We start from the raw sequence: 21,264 nt of genomic DNA, 5'->3' as shown, positions 1-21,264 counted from the left end.
AGGAACTGGAGGCGACACTCTCCATTTGCCGATCATCGGCACCTGGGCCTGACGACCTTCATATTCGTATGTTACAACATTTACATCAATCAGCCCTTGTAGGCCTCTTACACCTCTTCAATCTTATTTGATCACAAGGAGTTCTCCTGCAGCTGTGGAAATGTGCCTTTGTTCTCCCTTTCTACAAACTGGGTACTATGGGACATGCCTCCTACTATCGTCCCATTACTCCTACCAGTGCAGTTTGCAAAGTGATGGAACGTCTGGTAAATCGACATTTAATGTGGTATTTAGAGGCATACAACAGTCTGTCCACTCGTCAATATGGCTCTCGTAAGAGCCGTTCTACCATAGACCCCTTACTATGCTTGGATATGTATGTTCGTAATGCCTTTGTGAATAACCACTCGGTTATTGCCATGTTTTTTGACCTCGAGAAGGCATATGATACAACTTGGAGGTATAATATTTTGGCCCAATCCCACTCCTTAAGGCTCTAAGGCAATCTACCATCCTTCCTTAAAAACATTTTAAGTGACAGACATTTCAGTGTTAATAATGTTCTCTCCCCGGACTTTGTCCAAGCTGAGGGTGTCCCTCAGGGATGTGTTCTGAGCACAACACTTCTTGCTATAAATGATTTGGCCTCTAGTCTTCCATCCAATATTTGGTCATCACTATGTTGTTGACTGCTATAGCTTGTGCAGGTGCTGACTGTCACCTCGTTAGTTTCTCTCAAGCATGCAGTCTACCGTGTTTCCAATTGGGCCACCACGCATGGGTTTAAATTTTCCAGTACCAAAACTAGCCAAATTACTTTCACTAGGAGCTTTGTCATCTCCAATAATTTGTACCTCTATGGCTCGCGTATCCCTGAACGTGATAGTCAGGTTTCTACGCCTTCTCTTTGACCGTAGGTTATCCTGGAAACCTCACATTACCTCTCTGAAGGCAACTTGCCACAACCGGCTGAACCTTCTTAAAACCCTTGCTCATCTTTCATGTGGAGCTGATTGTCGAACTCTCCTTCGCCTACATTCAGCCCTCATTTTATCAAAACTCGATTATGGTGATCAGATCTATTCAGCGGCTTCTCCTACTACTCTCTCGAGCCTTAATCCCATCCATCACCAGGGATTGTTTGTGCCTTGGTGCTTTTCGCTCTTCTCCTGTTTAGCCTCTATGCAGAAGCGAATAAATATTCCATCCTTGTCCAATTGCCGCAATGCCCATTGCCTTTACTACTATGTTTGCTCTCATGATCTCTGCAATCCTTTCATATATAGAATAGTCACCGATGTTAGTACATTCTTTATTTGTTCGTCACCCCAGTTTGCTCCGTTCCTTTTCTCTTCGACTAAATTCGCTCTTGTCTTCCCTTCAGTTGCCACCTTTCTATGTTCATGTAGCATCTCACTTTTCCCTGCCCCCTCCTGAGAAGTTCCAGCTGTCCAAGTCTGTTCTTTCTCACTCCTTTGCACGAAAGCCCAACTGCCTACAGTAGCTTCCCGCTCTTTTTCTTGACCACTTCTGCTCTCATTCTCATGCCATCGCAGTGCACACAGGTGGCTCTCTTCTGATGGCGTCAGATTCGCAGCAGTGTTTCTGGACAGTGTCACGCGAGGACATTTACTATCCTCGGCTAGCATTTTTACAGCTGAATTGTATGACATTCTTGCAGCACTTGCCCATATTGCATCTATGCCTGTCATCATCATTTGTGGTTCTCAGACTCCCTTAGTGCTCTACAGGCTATACGAAAATTTGATACACCTCGCCCCCCTAGTCCTCCGTATCCAACTTTGGCTATGCCATATCTCGACCAAGCATAGTTTTTTGTTGGGTCCCTGGTCATGTTGACGTACAGGGCAATGAACAGGCAGACACTGTTGCGTGGTCAGCAGTACATGACCTACCAGTTTCATATAGAGGTGTTCCATTTACGAACTATTTTGCTGTAATAGCAACCCACCTTCACACCCATTGGCAACAACGTTGGTCTAATCTACTCGGTAACAAATTTCATTCTATTAAACCAAGTATAGGTTACAGGCCGTCTTCTTGTCCTCTGTCGGGGTTGGGAGACTACTCTCTCCTGTCTTTGCATTGGCCCCACTCGCCTTACTCATGGGGTATCTCATGGAGAGGCACCCTGTTCCTCTGTGATACGTGCCAGGTTCCAGTATCGGTTAGCCACATTGTTAGACTGCCCCCTCTATCAACGAGCACGCAGAATTTCCCTCCAACATCGTCTCTGCTCTACTATCTCTTTATCTTCCCTTCCTGCTGATGGACCCTCCTTTAATCCTGACTCTCTCGTTGACTTCTTATCAACCGACTTACTCCACAAACTCTGGTGATGATACCTCTCGCACTCCCCTCAGTCCTTTCTACATCAATCTCTTGCTACCCTCTACCCCTGTACTATCCACTGCCCCACTGTTCTCTGTACCCTACTAATTATCCCTCCCCCTTTCGCCACCTGATAACCCTGCTTCCTTCCTACCCTGCAGCACTGTATAGCCCTTGTGGTTTAGCGCTTCTTTTGATTATGATATTCTGGATTCTTTGACAGATAGTACGAAGCCTCAGTGCTTCTCGCAAGAGTTTACCCCTGGAATAAAGGGTCTAAGTGGGCAGTATTTTCAGCATCCCTTGTTAGTGCACTCCCGGTGTGGCCTGTCGCAGATAGCAGTGGAAAACATCACTGAGGGACTGATCACAAGTTACCAGGTTTTCACTCGGAAGAGGGTGGCTGTTAAAACCCTGTACCTAGTTTGACAGCCTCCTCAACACTATACTCCATACACCATGTTCAGTAAGATATTTTGGTATGATGTCGCCTGATGCGAACCACTCGTATAGAATTAAAAGTAGATGCTATGCTGGCTTTAGAGGTTGCTCAGGTGGTCTCACCAAAGACTTTTTCCACAATAAACAGTTTTAGTGCTTTAGAAATTCATGAATATTTTGCTGAAATTCTTGGCATCAGCAGGTCGGGACCATGGTATAGGACCATATGTGAAGTACAGAGAAGCTTGCGGTGGGGGACTGGCAACCACCTTCGATGACCTCCTCCATGTGATGCCCCAGCAGGCAGTCTCTGTCCTCCGCAAAACTTATGCTCACATAGAAGATATTGACCTGTTTCCTGGAGGTCTGGTGAGTGCATAGCCAACTGGAGCACAAACATAACTGCTGTTTGCATGTGTCATCAGTGACGAATGGACGAGAGTAGCAGCTGTTCTGGAATGCTGGACAATTCTTTAAACTCCAGTGTGTCAATAAGTGTGTGTATTAACTGTAGGAAGTCGCCAATCGGTAAACTTTATTAAGCAGAAATTTATTTCATGAATATTAAAAACTGAAGATTTAAATGTGCACAAGTTAAGCTGTTTGGTCCACTTTATCTTAATGCTTCCCATATACAAAATATTGTACATTGGTTTAGGGAATAATATAAATATTTCAGGCTGAGACTGCTACACCTGGAGGCCTAGTTGGGCCTACGTTCGCCTGCATCATCGCCTATCAGTTCCTCAACGTCCGACGCGGCGACAGGTTCTGGTACGTTGGTATAATTACTGGGAAAGAAAGAATGGCTTTCCTGACTTAATATGGTAGCTGAATGACCGATAAAAGTCTAACACAATATATTATGTTGAAACTTGGTGGACAGGTACGAGAATGCTGACGCTGGGCTGACACTGGGCCAGCTACAAGCCATCCGCTCCTCCACCTCCCTGGCTCGTCTGGTCTGTGATAACATGGAAGACCCTGATGCCAGGGTGCCAGCTAGGATACTGCATCTTCCTTCAAAGAGAGAGTAAGTTCCTTTACTGCACTGTGGGAGCTTGTCCGTGTGCACTCCTGTGGCACAGTCTGTCTTGTGGGACTACGCACATTGCGAGCGGCTCTTGTGGGGAGGAGTGTTATTTGGAACTTAAGAGGAACGTAAGTTCCCCAGTCTTCTAATAACATGTTAATTTTTTCCACTATAATGTACCTTGTCCATAATTATCGCATTTGTTTTGTTTCGTAAAATGAAATCTAGGATCTTTCCTTAATTCATGATATACAGTAGACCATCATTTAACGCGGTAGTTTAGTTCCTGAGAGCCCCAAAAAAGCTAGACTTTTTTTAGGCCTCAGCATCTTACATAAATAAAAGTGAAAATATAATTGTGGTTCATTATGATGTATTATGTTTTTAATGCGTAAGACTACAAATGTACCAAATAGTATTTCTTGCCTTACATTGTGGGTGCTGGTGTTTGTGGATGATTGTGAAGAGTGGAGTTATGCTGTGGTCCTACTGGGCTGAGGTGGATGGTAGAGGTTCTGATACTGAAGTTGATGGTTGTACTGGAGTGTAACTTTGTCATTCAATCAAGTGATTCAGTAAGTCAGTCGAATGATTCAGTAAGTCAGTCACACAAACTTCCGTTTACCACTTTGTGTACAAAGTAACACTTCATTATGGCCACAAGTTATGTCTTGTCTAATATCTTTGTTTCCTTCGTTAATTATAAGACTTAAATGCTTTTGCACCTTTTCTTGCCACTTTGAGCAACACCGGTATGCCTACTGTCATGATTTCTTGGTAGATACAAGATATAGCAATTAGAAGATCTAAACACAATTCACAATCTCAAGCTTGTAGCAGAATGCTTTGATGGTGGGGGAGGTGTCGGGGGGCCTGTGGACGGCGGGAGGCTGGGGACGGCGGGAGGTCTCCCCAGCAGAACCACAACAAGGCGGCCGCTTAAGGAAAAGGGAAAGTTTTTTTTCTTCCCGCAAACTGAAGAGTGTTAAATTCATCATACGACGTGTTACATAAAATTGTGCCACAATTTTTCAATCGTGCTATACCCAAATCGTGTCAAATAAATTCGTGTTAAATGACTGTCTACTGTAACTTAAATCTTTGAGGACAATTGTTGCAGAGGTCTGAGCTGTACTCAGACGTCGGCAACATAATTGTCCTCAGATTTGTTAAATAAGACCATGAATTAAGGAAAGATCCTGTATTTCACCTTACAAAACAAAAACAAACCCCAAAAAAAAATGCGATAGTAAGTATGGACAAGGTAGATTATAGTGAAAAAATGAGCAAGTTATTTTCTGACTGGGAAATTTACGTTCCTCTTAACGCAAGGGTTGTGCAGTGAGGCAGTTGTTGCATCTTTTTCTGCCTTGTATGTACACTATTCAGCTGCTTGTCTTGGCTGAATGGTTCTGTAAAGTATAATTTTGAAAGTAGTAAATGGTTCTAGCCCTCCACGTCTGTCACTCTGATAATGAATGCACACTTTTTTCTACCTTCTGATTTGCTTCGATTTCCTGAGTGGGTTTTACTGCTTGCAGTTATCAATTTGATAACTTTGGTAAATTGGTTTGATTTGCAAAATGCAGGGAAAGTGGGAGGGGGAGAGGAAAGATTAGTATAATTCATTAATGGATTGACATATTAAATAAAATTTTGATGAATTGGAAAAACTTGGTTAAAATGTTTAGAAGCTCGTGTTATGGTTGTTAATTTATAATTTGATCATTTAGTTTCCCGATAAGATACTATAGAAGATATTACGTAAGTATCTGGTCGAGTATCTGTGCCAAGTTTAACTTGTTACATTTACTTGGGTTGCGTTTATTCTAATATCTACCCATTGTTGCCGGTCAGAGTACTTGTCCCCCAGCCTCACCCTCACTGCTGGGTCACATTACTATAGTGTGTTAAGTACCGGGGTTGAGGTACTTCGCTGAGAGGTGGTACTCTCCCACATTGTACTTACCTGACTTACACTTGCCAGCATCACTCTCGATATAAATGGTGGGGCATTTATCTTTTAGGCTGAATATACTGGCTTTTATGAACTAATGCCATTTATGTAATTCGTTTATGGGAGTGAAACTCTGACTTCCAATAGTTTCACTTGTAATTTCTGAAAGATCGAATTGATGGGAACAAAATAGTTGATAATGCTAGTGTAGATCTGATTGTTTTATGAGCAGATTTACTAAACAGTTCTGGGGCATTGTAAACGCTTTCCATCAGTGCTCAGTCTAATATTCAACTGCCTACCCATTCATGTAGTAATTATTGCTCGACAGAACATTACACGTGTACCTACTGAAGTGGGTAGAGGTCACCGCCTGTGACCTGTGCCTCAGTGGATGCGAAAAGTAGAGCGCGAGGCAGAAATTTCTAATTCAGTTAAATATTGACGTATGATTAGTGAGAGATGCGTCAAAATGTACACATTAGATCCTAGTGACTGGTCACAAATCTGCACACACAAATCACTCCTTAAGACAGTAAAAGAACAGGCAGACGGTGCAACATCCTTCCTCAATGAACAACAGATGCCGAGAATAAAATAAGCGTCCGGACCCCAAGACTGTTGTTCAACAGCTTCCTCTCGTATGGGGTATTGCCAATATACCCCTGGCTGTTTTCAGGATTGTACTGGGCAGATGCCTAAAGTCAGTGCCTGATCAGCTGGGCTGTGGTTTGTGCATTGGATTGCGTGTGGCCAGCAACAACAGCTTCGTTGATCAGGCTCTGATCCACCTGGAGGCCTAGTTAAGGACCGGTCCGCGAGGGCGTTGACACCTGAACACCTTTAGGTACTGTGTACGCGCCCACTCTCCTAATTGTACTCGCCTAATTGTGGTTGCAGGGCTCGAGACTCGGCTCCTGCCCCCGCCTCTTCACTGAACGCTACTAGGACCTCTCTCTCCCTGCTCCATGAGCTTTATCATACCTCGTCTTAAATCTCTGTATGATTCCTGCCTCCACTACATCACTTGCTAGACTATTCCACTTCCTGACTACTCTGAAGAAATACTTCCTAACATCCCTTTGACTCATCTGAGTCTTCCCCTTCCAATTGTGACCCCTTGTTTGTGTCCCATCTCTGGAACATCCTGTCTCTGTTCACCTTGTCTATTCCACGCAGTATTTTGTATGCCGTTCTCATGTCTCCCCTAACCCTCCTGTCCTCCAGTGTAGTCAGACCGATTTCCCCTAACCTTTCGTCGTAGGACATTCCCCTTAGTTCTGGAACTAACCTTGTTGCAAACCTTTGCACTTTCTCTAATTTCTTGACGTGGTTGACCAGGTGTGGGTTCCAAACTGGTGCTGCATATTCCAATATGGGCCTGACGTACACGGTGTACAATGTCTTGAACGATTCCTTACTAAGACATCGGAACGCTATTCTCAGGTTTGCCAGGCGCCCATATGCTGCAGCAGTTATCTGGTTGATGTGTGCCTCTGGAGACATGCTCGGTGTTATACTCGCCCCAAGATCTTTCTCCTTGAGTGAGGTTTGTAGTCTTTGGCGACCTAGCCTATACTCTCTGCTGTCTTTGCCCTTCCCTGATCTTCATGACTTTGCATTTGGCGGCGTTAAATTCGAGAAGCCAGTTGCTGAACCAGGTGTCCAGCCTGTCTAGGTCTCTTTGAAGTCCTGCCTGATCCTCATCTGATTTAATTCTCCTCATTAACTTCACATCATTTGCGAAGAGGGACACTTCTGAGTCTATCCTTTCCATCATGTCATTCACATACCAAAAATAGCACTGGTCGTAGGACCGACCCCTGTGGGACCCCGGTCATCACAGGCACCCACTGTGATACTTCATCATTAACCATGATTCGTTGCTGCCTCCTTGTCAGGTGTTCTTTGATCCATTGCAGTACCCTTCCTGTTATATGCGCTTGATTCTCTAGCTTCTGCACTAATCTCTTGTGAGGATGTGCGTGCGTACGTACGTACTCCTAGTTGTACTCCTAGTTGTGATTGCAGGGGTAGTCACAGCTCCTGGCCCCGCCTCAACTGGCAGCTACCCGGTCACACTTCTCGCTCCGTGAGCTTCGTGTCTCCTTTTTAAAAACTGGGACTACATTTGCTGTCTTCCATACTTCCGGTAATCGTCCTGTTTCTATAGGTGTTGAAGATAGTTGTTAGTGGTACACAGAGCCTCTGCTTCCTCTCTCTGGACCCATGGAGAGATGGTATCCGGTCCTATCGCCTTTGAGGTATCTAGTTCGCTTAACAGCCTCTTCACTTCTTCCTCGGTTGTATGCATTATGTCCAACACTTGGTGTACCCCACCTGCCTTTCTGGAGGCCCTTCTCTCTTCTGTGAACACTTCTTTGAATTTCATGTTGAGCTCCTCGCATACTTTGCGGTCGTTTTTAGTGACCTCCCCTCCTTCCTTTCTCAGCCTGATTACCTGGACCTTGACTGTTCTTCTCCTGATGTGGCTGTGCAACAGCTTTGGGTCAGATTTGGCTTTCACTGCTATGTCATTCTCGTATTGCCTTTGGGCCTCCCGTCTTACCTGTGCATATTCATTTCTGGCTCTACGACTGCTCTCCTTATACTCCTGGGTCCTTTGCCTTCTATACTTCTTCCATTCCCTAGCACTTGGTTTCGGCCTCCCTGCACATTTGGGTGAACCACAGGCTCATCCTGGCTTGTTCGTTATTTCTGTTACCATTGGGTACAAACCTCTCCTCAGCTTCCCTGCCAGTTCTGTCCCACCGAACCCCGATCTGGAAGTTCTTTATGCTTGCATAGTCCCCTTTCTTGTAGTCTGGCTTCATTCATCGGGCCCATCCTGCTTCCCCCTCCACTATGTATTCGAAGCATAAAACCGCATGATCACTGGCCCCCAGGGGTCTTTCATGCGTTCTCAATATCTGCTCTACTCAAGGTGAATACTAGGTCCAGTCTCGCTGGTTCCTCTCCTCTCTGGTAGTGTCCCTTACGTGTTGGTAGAAGAGGTTTTCCAGTACCACCTCCATCATCTTAGCCGCCGGGTCACCATCTGGAGAAGACCCGGGCCGGAAGTACCGGCAAATCCCTAATGAATGAATGAATCATCTTAGCCCTCCACGTTTCTTGGCCCCATGTGGCTCCAAGTTCTCCCAGTCAGCTTCTTGTGGCTGAAGTCACCCATGATCAGTAGCTTTGCCCTGCTCGCATGAGCCCTTCTGGCCACTTCAGCCAGTGTCAACCATCACTATTACTCTCATCATACTCTTGCCTTGGCCTCCGCCTGTTCTGTGGTGGGTTATACATCACTGCAATTACCACCTTGGGACCTCCAGACTGACGCGTTAGTACTATGTAATCTATTCTCTGGAAATTTACAATGACATTTCCTCATTACCAATTTCTTTGATCTCAATCTGTCTTTCTGCCTGCCGTCTTTGTGTCCTTCCCTCACTCTCCTGAAGCCCATGAATAAACACTGACTTCGCCCTCTCCTCTTCCCATTGCCTTTCCCTCTGTACTCGCCTATTTGTACTCACCTATTTGTGGTTGCATCTGGTTCGTGTCTGTACATGGCTATTTTCTCCCTTACTTTTTCCTGTAGTTCTTGGTGGCATGGTCGTGCTTCTGCATATGACCTGTCCCTCTCACCTCCTGCACCCAGCTGCTCTTTCCCTTTATTCCTTCGCCCTGCTTGGTGGGCTGATAGGGCTGTTGTGTAAGTCAGGTCTCCTTCCTTCCCGTTGGGCCCCTCTTTCTGTAGGGGTGTACCAGCTTCAGCTGCTTCTCTGGTCAATACCCCTGCAACTCGTAAAACATCTGCTGTCCGCGGATGTTTTACCAGTTCGGTGGTGATGACTGCCCGACCTCTAGTAAGGCAGTTTCTCTACACTTGTTGTCAATCTCTGCAGGAATCCCTTAGTGGTGTGTGACCAGCTGCCCTCGGTTGATCTGAGCCACTGGGAGGAGCCTCACTACGAGCGAGATGTAGAATGCACTTACCAGGGTCAACTACATCCTAAAGGAAGATACGTCAGCGTCTCCCCCTGCCTCCTTTGTCAGTGTCTCACAGACGGTCTGGTAAGTTACCTTCCTCAGCAGGAGTCTATGCAACTGTCAATCAATGGTATTAAATACCGGAAAGATTAATTACACGTGCGCAACATCTGGGCATGTTTATTGTAGAAGTTTCTCCCTCCAGAGGCTTTATCACTACAAATTCAGTGGAATACTGTGAAGACAGTAGAACTATATACAAAAGATGAGGTAATCGGTCCCTCAGCCTTGGAGTTGAAGAGCACCGTAGTAGAGAGTCTGAAGCACAGAAATGACTATTGGTACTTATATGCTGGTGTGAAGTGAGGGACGTGTAACGGATGTAAGCATTGTCACTGGTAGGTGGGATATCCCAGTGGAAATAGGTCATACCCGAGGGACGGGCCAGTGACAGTTAAGGTTGTAAATAGTTCTTCTGTCTTCACATTGTCCTTTTAATCTGTATTGATAAAGCCACTGGATGACGAAATTTGTACAATAGATACCCAGATGTTGCACGTGTCTAATTCTTTAGGTAAATTGTCAGTATCTGTCTAGTTACCTTCCTCAGAGGCATTGTTTCCAGTTTGTTAGAGAGCGGGCAGTGGCGAGTTGAGCTTCTAACGTTAGGGAGACGATGTAAAGGCACCACCCAAACTAAATATATTAAAAAATTTTTTACAGCTTGAACATGTTTTGCTTTTGTTCTTTATGCAATATTTCAGTGTAATAAATACGTAGCAATAGGCTTATTTTATGAAGCAACTACAACAGCCTGTTTCATATCGGCTTTGTTCTCGCATAGCTCTTATTTTATTAGTCTACTGAAGCAGGCTGTAATGAAATTTTTATGGATAATCTTTCTTTCCGGGGAAAATCTTGTCATCAGATTGTGTCGAGTTTTGAATTCGAGTAATAAAAATATTCGTGCCATAACTGCGTCGTTTATTGGCTCGCGTTCCTGGCTGATGACATTAAATAATTTGTCACTGGACCACAGATTATGAAAAAATGGATTTTAAGTAATTTAACTTCAACTGTGATTAATTTACGGAAAATAAGTGACAATCTGGACAGTAGGGAGTTAGTATTGATAAAGGAAATTTAGTAAAGTTTCCAATATACCAGTGAAGGCCCAGTTATTGCTTTGGCCAAATTAGTTTGTTTTTCTAAGCCTAACACAGCAAAGTCTCGAGGTACCATCCTGGTATGCCAAGCAGGATTTATGGTGGTTGCCAGGGAGCGGCGGTATCAAGCATAATGGTATCAGGTAGCAGTAGTAGTAGTAGTAGTATTGAGGATAACAGTGGTTCAGGTGGGTATGGGCAGTATTTCTTGGAAAAAATATCCCAGAAGGGAAACTTCAGATTGATTAAATCTGTTTTTTAATCAAATTTTTCAGTTTAGTCCATAAGACGAAAAGCCTCATCCGTTAGGCTTCGCATTTTCAACTCTGATATACAGTAATTAGAAATTCGGGTAACTTTTCGCATGTTTGTTCCATATGACCAGGGTCGGATTACTGCATAGGCAAACTAGGCATTTGCCTAGGGCCCCGCGCATTTGGGGGCCCCGCGGTCCAAGGGGTTCAGGGGCTCATCCATGATAGTTATAATGGCTGTTGGTAAATGGTTTTGGTTGTCTTGATGTACTTTCCCTATTAAATTTAATCTAAATAGCAAGAATGTATTTAATTAGACCTTAAACAGGCTCACCGACCCCCCCCCCCCCCAAGCTGGAAGGGGTCGCTTCGCTTACCCGTAACTCAAAGGGGCCCCGCCAATCTGAATAGCCTAGGGCCCGGAGACTTCTTAATCTGGCCCTGCATATGACGAAAATTGTAGAGCCCATTTAAAGAGATACTTAAATGAATATGAACTTTTAATTACTGCTTCTGCATGAATCCAAATGTTGCAATAAAACTCTTGCTTAGTGAAGAGTAAACCTGAACTGCAGGTGCACGTTTGTTACTTTTAGGTGTAAACTAGTTTGACACTGTATTCCTGATAAATTAAGTTAAATATTAGTCTGACTCTTCTGAATGACTTCAATTTTAAAAGGCTGAGGCATCTTATTGACAGTACAGCTTTAACTTGTTTGTGTATAGGCAAATTTGTCTATACAATAAATTAGTTAAATAACTTGGAATCATTAGTATCCCTTCTTACAAAGGGTCAGGCTGCCACTTTTCCATATTCCCTCTTATTTCCAATCGATTATATATATGGGTGACTTGTATACTATATCTACAACCAAGGGAAAATAAAATTATTACTCCAATGGTCTCCTCAGGGAAGGTTCCTTGATGTTGGTGAGGGGCTCTTGATTTAGGGAATTGGATCTGTGCTCCAGTTCCCCGAATTAAGCCTGAATGCCTTCCACATCCCCTCCTCCAGGCGCTGTATAATACTACGGGTTTAGCGCTTCCTCCTTGATTATAATACACCAATGGTAAAATTTCCTGTGCGATACCAGGAACGCGGATCATTAGCCCATTCTCATGTACAATGGAACTGTTGGGGCATTAGTCTCGATATTAAAAACTAGCTTTCTCTTTCAGGATTATGGCCTGTCTGTTCTAAATTTGAAGAAGACTAAATCTGCAAAAATAATTGTCCCTGGGTACCCGGTTTTAATTTTGTGCTTCTGCACCCATTCTTGGCACAGTTACAAGGGGATGTAGGGTATCCTGGCTTATGCTAGGTTGGTCTATTTGATACGACTGCACTGCTTCCTGCAGGCTGTCATAAACAGTGATGTTGCAGGACCTTCAGCCTCCTTCCTGACTGGATTTTAGACCACTTGGCTCTTGTTAAGCTAATCTCTCTTTCGTATATTAGTTGATACGTTCCTCGGTACTTTTTGTTTCATACTTTGCTTGGGCCAGTAGGCTTCCTCTAGTGGTCCTTTCTTATATTCCTGTGAGCTTCCTGAATGAATTTAAAGTGCACACCGTGTGTGGGATATGGACTGGTCTGTGCCTGACAGGAGTCGCTTAGTCTTTGCTGACATCCTTGGATGCAAGAATCGTGAACGATAGGTCTCTGACCAATCATTATGTTCATATGAATGCTGTTCCAGTTTTGTTTGAGCTTGAGTGTTCTCTCAATCTTGCATGGAACTGCTGGGATCCTTTACTCCAGTCTGCCTTCAGTAGTGCCATCTTCAAGGGGGGGGGGCTCCTTGGCGCGGTGAAGAGGCTCTTGGTCTGAGGAATTAGACCTGTCAGTCTCCTTCCTCAGACCAAACCTAATTACCCCGCAATCCCTCCTTCCCTATCCCATCCTCCCCTTCCTTTCCTCCTCCCCACCCCTCCCTTTTGCTCTTCCTCTTTCTGGCTTTGGGATTTTTCCCACAGGCACACTAGTTCATAGGTAGGGGGAAGGGTACTGGGGTCCATCTCATTACGTTGAGGTTCTTGGCAGTGGCATAGTTTGCCGTGGGATCTGGATCACCTGGGGATATCCTGATTCCTCTCCGGTATCCCGGAGGGTGGCTTTGGGTGTCTTAAGGGCGACGGGTGTATCTCTGGAAGCCACCTTTCGGATTCCGAGGGTGGTGGCCGAAGGAGGTATGCTTTGTGGCAGATAACCGGCCGCCCTCTTTTGTCCACCGAGGTAGCTCGGCAGATGTGAGGTTGCTATCCCAGATTGCTGGTATACTGGCATGAAGGGTAGGGTATGGCACGGGTTCCATGCTGCATCTGTGCTACTTGCGGTGCTGAGGTTCTCTTGGGTGCGGAGGGAGATTTCTGGCCTTTCATTCCTCCTAGGAACTATCCCTCCCCGGTCCCCCCCTTTTTTTTCTTTTTTCTTTTTATTTTCTTTTTCCTTTCTCTTCTTAAAAACAAAAAGAAAGAAGTAACCTAACCATGGAGTCCCAAATCCATGACCCCACTACCCGCAGGCCCCTTATTGTTACTGCACCCTGTTCTGACCTTGCCCCATCTTTTGGCCACTCTTTGGACACTCCCAAGGCCCCTGTACCTCTTCCTGGTGCTGTTTCCTCACCCAGTTCAGGTACCGGGGCTTCCACTGACATCGTCGATTTGTCTGACCTCCACTCTCTTTTGACTATGCTTCCGGCCTCTGCCTCTATGGTGCGACGATTTTCGAATTTCCCGTCTCGCGTCGGACCGACTCTGGTCCCACTTTTAAACGCCAATGACAGTCTCCAGATGCTACTTTGTTACCTTCCCATTATGCTCGGAAAAGACACGTCATGCACTCCCTCTCCACACTGTTTCGGACCACACAATGGACTAAATTCTTTACTTTTAAGACAGACTTCTTCTTCTACTGCCTATCTTTCTGACCATAGTATTGGCAAAGCGCTCCTATGCCACGTTCGTAGATATTTCCTTTCATGCTCTTGAGAGAGGCACATGCATCATCACAGTCCAGAATTCTACCCAAGCTCATGATCTTTCTCTTTCACATTTCGATACTATTCCTGTCACTATCAAAAAACAACATTCCCTCAATTCTTGTAGTGGTACTGTTATTCTGCCCCATACCATACTCCAACAGAATTTCCAGACATGTGGCAATGACATTCTCAAACAGCTGGAGCTCAAAGATCTCCCAATTCACTTAAGTTCTTCCCGCCTGCGGGCAAAGACGATACCCTTGCAATGTAGCTCCTTTAACTTTTGACAGCCGTGAACTCCCATTCTCTGTTTGTAGCAGGACATCGGTTACAAGTTCGGAAGGTGATCCCTACACCGCAACAGTATAGGAATTGCTGGCGATTTGGCCACCCAGCAAAATATTGCAGATATATAGCCGAATGCCCAGTCTGTGGTGCCGATGACCATTCTAATACATCTTGCAGTCGACCTCCCTCTTCCCTTAATTGTCATGAGGCTCACCCTTCGTACTCTCGCCATTGCCAGGTCTACTTAAATGAGCGGGAAATTCATTGCCTCAAAGAGGCAGGAGGTCTCCCTTATGCTATGGCAGTTTCTCATCTCCGCCTCCAAGGGAGACTACCCCGTTTCTTATTCTCGTGTTTCAAAACGTCCCCCCACTTCTGGGGTCCCATCTTTTGCAGCCTCCTCTGCGGTTGCCATAGTCACTCCTGTATATAATTCTTTTGCTGTCCTGGGCTCAGACGTCCCTACTTCAACACCTCAGTCTGTCCTCACTTTTTCGTGTTCCCCCTCACAAACCCCGGTATCGACAAGACCTCGTATAACACCTTCTCCCAATTGTCCCTCTACTTCACAGAGATCCAACAAATCTCCTTTAACCCCTCCTTACCTTCATCCACCTCCACATTTTACCTTCCCGATCTCTGTACCTAGATTTTCCCATTTCACTGGCTCCATTACAGGTGTGGAGGTTCATCCTCCTCCTTGTACTGTGCCTTCCTCCCCTGTCCCCTCCCAAGTTTCTTCCTCTTCTGCCACCTCCCGGGTTTCTGCCTCTTCTGTCCCTTCCCACACTTCTCCAGTTCCCTCCACCTTTTCGACCCCCCCCTACCTTGGTACAGTCCATTACAGCTCCGATCTTTACTCAAACTCCTCTTTCCATCTCCAATATTGTCTCCCATATGACGTCTCTGAACTCTGAAACACTTGAAGCAATCTCTGAATATATTGCAGAGACCAAACCGTCAATGGACAATGATCCACACTCTGTTCCTTCTCTTTCCTCTTCTCCATCTGCGCAACTCTTTTCACAACGTACCATTCCTTCGCTGCTTGAATGTTTTCCTTTGTCACCGCACGTGGACTTTTCTAACCCTTCTAGTCCATAGGTACCCTTACCTGCGGATTTCACGTATCTTCATCGTTGCCAATCATGGCCTATTTACAGTGGAATATTTGTGGCCTCAGGGGTAATCGGGGTGTGCTTCAGATGTTGCTCTCCCAGTTTTCCCCTGTTGGTGTTTGCTTACAGGAGCCAAAATTACAGTCTGCCATTATCTATCCCTTCTCAGGCTATAATTTATTGTATTCTTCAGAACCTTTTCCTGATGGGACCTTTAATGAAAGTACCCTTCTTCTATGCACTGATATTCTGTACCATCAGCTATTTGTTGGTACTTCGCTGCATTACACAGCAGCCCGTATCCACTTGCATAGGTGGGATACGCTCTGTTCTTTGTATCTCTCTCCTTCTCGGGCATTATCTATCCCGGATATTTCCTTCCTTGTTTCGTCATTACCGCCACCACTTCTGTTACTTGGTGATTTTAATGCCCATCATTTCCTCTGGGGGGGGGGGGGTGTCTCACTGTGATTCCCATGGCATTGTTAGAGGCTTTTCTTGCTACCCACCCCCTCCATGTATTAAATACAAGTACTCGCATCCATTTTAATCCTCGGACTCGTACTCTCTTGCATCGATCTCTGTCTGCTCTTCCTCCACCGCATTAGGCATCACCTGGTCTGTTCTCCCGGATTTACATGACAGCGATCATTTTCCAATCATTCTTACTTCCCCTTCATATACACCACCTCTTTGTAACCCACGCTGGCAATTTGATCAGGCAAATTGGAACCTTTACTCACAACTAACTGTTTTTAGTGAGGTTCCTTCTTCGTCCTCCATTGATGAGCTTTTACACCTCTTCTCGTCCTCAGTTTCAACTTCAGCTTCTCATTCTATACCCAAAACTTTGGGCAGGCATTCTCAGAAATGCGTGCCTTGGTGGTCTCTTGCTTGTGCTCGTGCAGTATGTTTGAAATGCGCTGCGTGGGGCAGGTACCGGTACAATAGAACCGCGGAGAAACTTCTTGATTTTAAGCAGAAGCGTGCGATCGCTCGCCGTGTCATCCGTGATGCTAAACGCACTTGCTGGTGAGATTGTCTCCACCATCACCTCTGCTTCCTCCATGAATGCAGTCTGGAAAAAAATACGAAAACTAAGTTGTAAATATTCTCGTGACCCTGTCCCTGTTCTGCGGGTTGCGGGTGTTGATGTAGCAAACCCACTAGTTGCCAATGAAATTGGCAATCATCTGGTCCGTATTTCACAGGGGCTCCATCTATGCCCCTCGTTTTAACTCAGTCTGCCAGAGAGTTAGCACCCTTGGGCTTTTCTTCTCTCAGAGAAGAACAGTATAATGTGCCTTTTTGCACTTCAGGAACTGGAGGCAACACACTCAGCTTGCCGGTCATCGACAGCTGGGCCCGACGACATTCATGTTCGTATGCTACAACATTTACATCAGTCAGCCCTTGCAGTCCTATTACGCCTTTAAAGTCTTACTTAGTCACAAGGAGTTCTTCCACTGCTGGGGAAATCTGCCATTGTTCTCCCTTTCCGCAAACCGGGTACTACGGGACATGAAGTCTCCCACTATCGTCCCATTGCTCCAGTGCAGTTTGCAAAGTGATGAAACACCTGGTAAATAGACGTTTAGTGTGGTATTTAGAGGCACAACAGTCTCTCCACTCTTCAATATGGCTTTTGTAAGGGTAGTTCTACCATAGACCCCTTACTATGCTTGGATACACATGTTCGTATTGCATTTGCGAATAACCACTCAGTTATTGCCATATTTTTTGACCTTGAGAAGGCATATGACACAACTTGGAGGTATATTATTTTGGCCCAAGCCAAAATTGGCCTTCGAGGCAATTTACCATCCTTCCTCAAGGACTTTTTAACACAGACACTTCCGTGTTATGGTTAATAATGTGTTCTCCCCGGATTTCATCAAAGCTGAAGGTGTCCTCCAGTGATGTGTTCTGAGCACAACACTTTTTTTTCCTTGCTATAAATGATTTGGCCTCTAGTCTTCCATCCAATATTTGGTCATCACTCTGTTGATGACTTCGCTATTGCCTGTGCAGGCGCTGACTGTCACCTCGTTAGTTTCTCTCCAGCATGCGGTCGACCGTGTTTCCAATTGGACCACCACACATGGGTTTAAATTTTCCAGTACCAAAACTCTCCAAATTACTTTCACTAGACGCTCTGTCATCTACGATCATCCTTTATACGTGTATGGCACCCCTATCCCTGAACGTGATGCAATCAGGTTTCTAGGCCTCCTGTTTGACCGTAGGTTATCCTGGAAACCTCACATTACCTCTCTGAAGACAACTTGTCACAGCCGGCTGAATCTTCTTAAAACCCTTGCTCATCTTTCATGGGGAGCTGATCATCGAATTCTCCTTCGCCTACATTCCACCCTCATTTTATCGAAACTATACTATGGAGACCAGATCTATTCAGCTGCCTCTCCTGCTACTCTTTCTAGCCTCAACCCTTTTCATCACCAAGGATTACGTTTATGCCTTGGTGCTTTTCGCTCTTCCCTTGTTCAGTGCCTCTATGCAGAAGCAAACGTTCCATCCTTATCCGATCGCCATGCCCATTGCCTTCCCTACTTTAACGCTTTCATGATCTCCGCAATCCTTCCATTTATAGAATGGTCACCAATATTAGTAGACATTCTTTATTTGTTCGCCGCCCCTGTTTGCTCCATCCCTTCTCTCTTCACCTACATTCGCTCTTGTCTTTTCTTCAATTTCCACCTTTATATGTTCATGTAGCATCTCGCTTTTCCCTTCACCCCTGGGAAGTTCCAGCTGTTCGAGTCTGTTCTTTCTCACTCTTGCTCGAAAGCCCAACTGTCTACGGTAGCTTCCCGCTCTTTTTCTTGACCACTTCCACTCTTTCTCTTGCCATTGCAGTGTACACAGATGGCTCTAAGTCTACTGACAGCATAGGATTCGCAACAGTTTCCGGACAGCATCGTACGAGTGCCTTTACTATCTTCAGCTAGTATCTTTACTGCTGAATTATGCCATTCTTGCAGCAAGTATCCGTATTGCATCTATGCCTGTCATCATTGGTGGTTCTCAGACTCCCTTAGTGCCTTACAGGCTAAACATAAATTTGATACACCTCACCCCTTAGTCCTCCGTATCCAACTTTTGCTATGCCTCATCTCTACCAAGCATAAAGATAGTTTTTTGTTGGGTCCCTGGTCATGTTGACGTACAGGGCAATGAACAGGCAGACACTGCTGCGCGGTCAGCAGTACATGACCTACCAGTTTCATATAGAGGTTTTCCATTTACGGACTATTTTGCTGCAATAGCTACCCACTTTCACACCCGTTGGCAACAACGTTGGTCTGCCCTACTCGGTAACAAACTTCAATCTATTAACCGAGTATAGGTTACTGGCCGTCTTGTCACCAGTGCCGAGGTTGGGAGACTACTCTCTCTCGTCTCCGCATTGGCCATACTAGTCTTACTCATGGATATCTCATTGAGAGGTGCCCTGCTCCTCTCTGTGAGAATTGTCAAGTTCCATTATCGGTCAGCCACATTCTGTTACTGTCCACCGTATCAACGAGCACGCAGAATTTACCTCCAACGTCGTCTTCGTTCCGCTGCTCTCTTTACCTTCCCTTCTCGCTGATGGACCCACCTTTCATCCGGACTCTCTCATTGACTTTTTGACAACTGACTTCACAAACTGATACCTTCAGCCCCTTTCTACCTCGATCTCTTGCTACCCTCTACCCTGCACTGTCCCCTGCCCCGTTGTTTTCTGTAACCTACTGATCGCCCCTCCCCCCCTTCTGCCGCCCAATACCCTCGCTTCCTTTCCTACCCTGCAGCACTGTATAGCCCTTGTGGCTTAGCGCTTCTTTTTGATTATAGTAATAGGTAGTCAGTAACTTCAGTTTCAAACATCAGGTGTCGGTAAAGAATTCCTTGTCGGTGACTTGGAGACTGTTTTTTGCCCATTGTGGAGAACATCTAAGAACCTTGTGATCCGTTAGGGATATGGAAATTAGGGTTCTTTTGATTTAGGTCCTTTTCTCTCTTAACATTTGAATTATACTTAGTTTTATATAAACAATTAGGGTGCCTCCAAACAATGGCAGTCTGAAGTCCTGGCTATCCCAAATCCTGACAGGGACTCCAGACAAGTCGTGAATTACCGCCCATTTTACGAGCAGTCTGCAAGCTGATGAAGAGGATGCTGAATATTAGTCACTTCTGGTATTTAGAGACTGAGCTAAAAGTTCAGTCCACTTTTAAGTTTGGCTTTCTATTCCAACTTAGAGAATATTATATAATAATAGAAGGACTGGCATTCTTCGCTATCTACAGACAAGGACTGCGTTTCCATTTCTATTAGCTTTTATTTGTTGGTAGAATTGCCTTCAAATGTTTAGTAAAAGAACACAAGTGGAACTAATGGGACATTTTATTGTGGCAACGTTTCTATCTTCAGGAGCTTTGTCAAGCCGTTAATGGCTTGACAAACCTTTTAGTAGTTCAAGGAAATTTAACCTGCAAGAGCAGACTTCGTGCACGGCAACGTGTTGTGCATCACTTGTTTTATAGCCATCAGTACTGTGGTGTTTATGCTGCGACCAGATTACATCTAGTTTACCATATAATAACAGGGAATGAATACTGATGGTGGCAAGAATTTTTATTTAATAAGCACTCTCCTTTAGGGCTTTGTAAATAATACCAAATTTATGCCAGTACTGTGCCCTGTAAAATCGCCATGTATAACCAAAACAAATATCTAATGATCATCGTATTCCCGTCTCTTGGTTTCTTCAGATGCGGTGCAAGCCACAACTGTCTGGTTGTTCTCAGCCGGACCAGGACGATCACTGCAAGCTTCTCTGTTAACATTAACTTCATCAACAAGAAAAGGCTGCTCACGTCCTCTGAGATGACACTACACACGTGTATGAAACAGTTTTGTAATGTGAATATGAATATTTGTGTGTAATGTCAAAATTAATAAAAATGCATATTGAAGTGTAAATTAATATTTACCAGTTTTATTTTTCATAAATTACAGAGAGAGAGAAATAGGAATAAACGCCAAGTTGCTGCTAGTCACTTAATAAAATTCTTAGTTCTTGTGCAGTTTTATTTGCCCTTCCATCAAGGCTGTAAACCTTTACAGTGACTGGAGCTCTAATTTTCCTTCACCTTTAAGATTCTCGAGCACATCTTCCTTAACTCTTGCTGTGGATATATTATACTTTAACTCGCGTTGTAACCGTTTGTTAATCACGTGTAATCAACTCGAGCTTTGGAATCTGCCAATCATTAGTTGACACTTAATACTCCCTGCCCGCGGGCGGTGGTGTTATTCCTGCCCTCGGGGGGGGAAGTGTTATCCCTGCCTGCGGTCGGAGGTGTTACCCCTGCCTGCCTGCCTGCGGGCGGTGGTGCTATCCCTGCAATATAGCGAGGCTAACTTTTGACAGCCGTGAACTGCCACCATCTCTTTACGTAATGTTGAAAATGCTGGCGCTTCGACCACCCTGCAAAGTATTGCAGGTCAGAGACAGTGTTCTGTCTGCGGTGCTGCTGACCCTAGCAGTCCATCTTGCAGCCACCCTCCCTCTTGTCTGAACTGCAAATAGGCGCACCCGGTCTACTCTCGTTATTGCCAGATTTTCTTAAGAGAAAGGAAGATCCGTTGTCTTAGA

The 21,264-nt window shown here is 45.0% G+C and overlaps 1 protein-coding gene across 3 annotated transcripts in view; it reads left to right on the top strand.

Annotated features, from left to right (window-relative positions):
- LOC128685131 (salivary peroxidase/catechol oxidase-like) overlaps positions 1-20,686 on the top strand; it is a 142,797-nt gene extending 122,111 nt beyond the window's left edge. For 2 of the 3 annotated variants that reach the window (XM_070081780.1, XM_070081867.1), the window contains exons 13-17: positions 2,996-3,162; positions 3,473-3,567; positions 3,680-3,826; positions 9,701-9,869; positions 20,378-20,686. In XM_070081780.1, the coding sequence (XP_069937881.1) occupies positions 2,996-3,162; positions 3,473-3,567; positions 3,680-3,826; positions 9,701-9,869; positions 20,378-20,449 (650 nt within the window). In that variant the 3' untranslated portion in view covers positions 20,450-20,686. The remainder of the gene's footprint in view (positions 1-2,995; positions 3,163-3,472; positions 3,568-3,679; positions 3,827-9,700; positions 9,870-20,377) is intronic. The other variant, XR_011391587.1, reaches the window with a different exon arrangement.
- The last annotated feature ends 578 nt before the right edge of the window (positions 20,687-21,264 follow it).

The sequence above is a fragment of the Cherax quadricarinatus genome, chromosome 1 (genome assembly GCF_038502225.1).
Source record: "Cherax quadricarinatus isolate ZL_2023a chromosome 1, ASM3850222v1, whole genome shotgun sequence".
Taxonomy (NCBI): domain Eukaryota; kingdom Metazoa; phylum Arthropoda; class Malacostraca; order Decapoda; family Parastacidae; genus Cherax; species Cherax quadricarinatus.
This window is presented reverse-complemented; position numbering and strand designations above follow the sequence as displayed.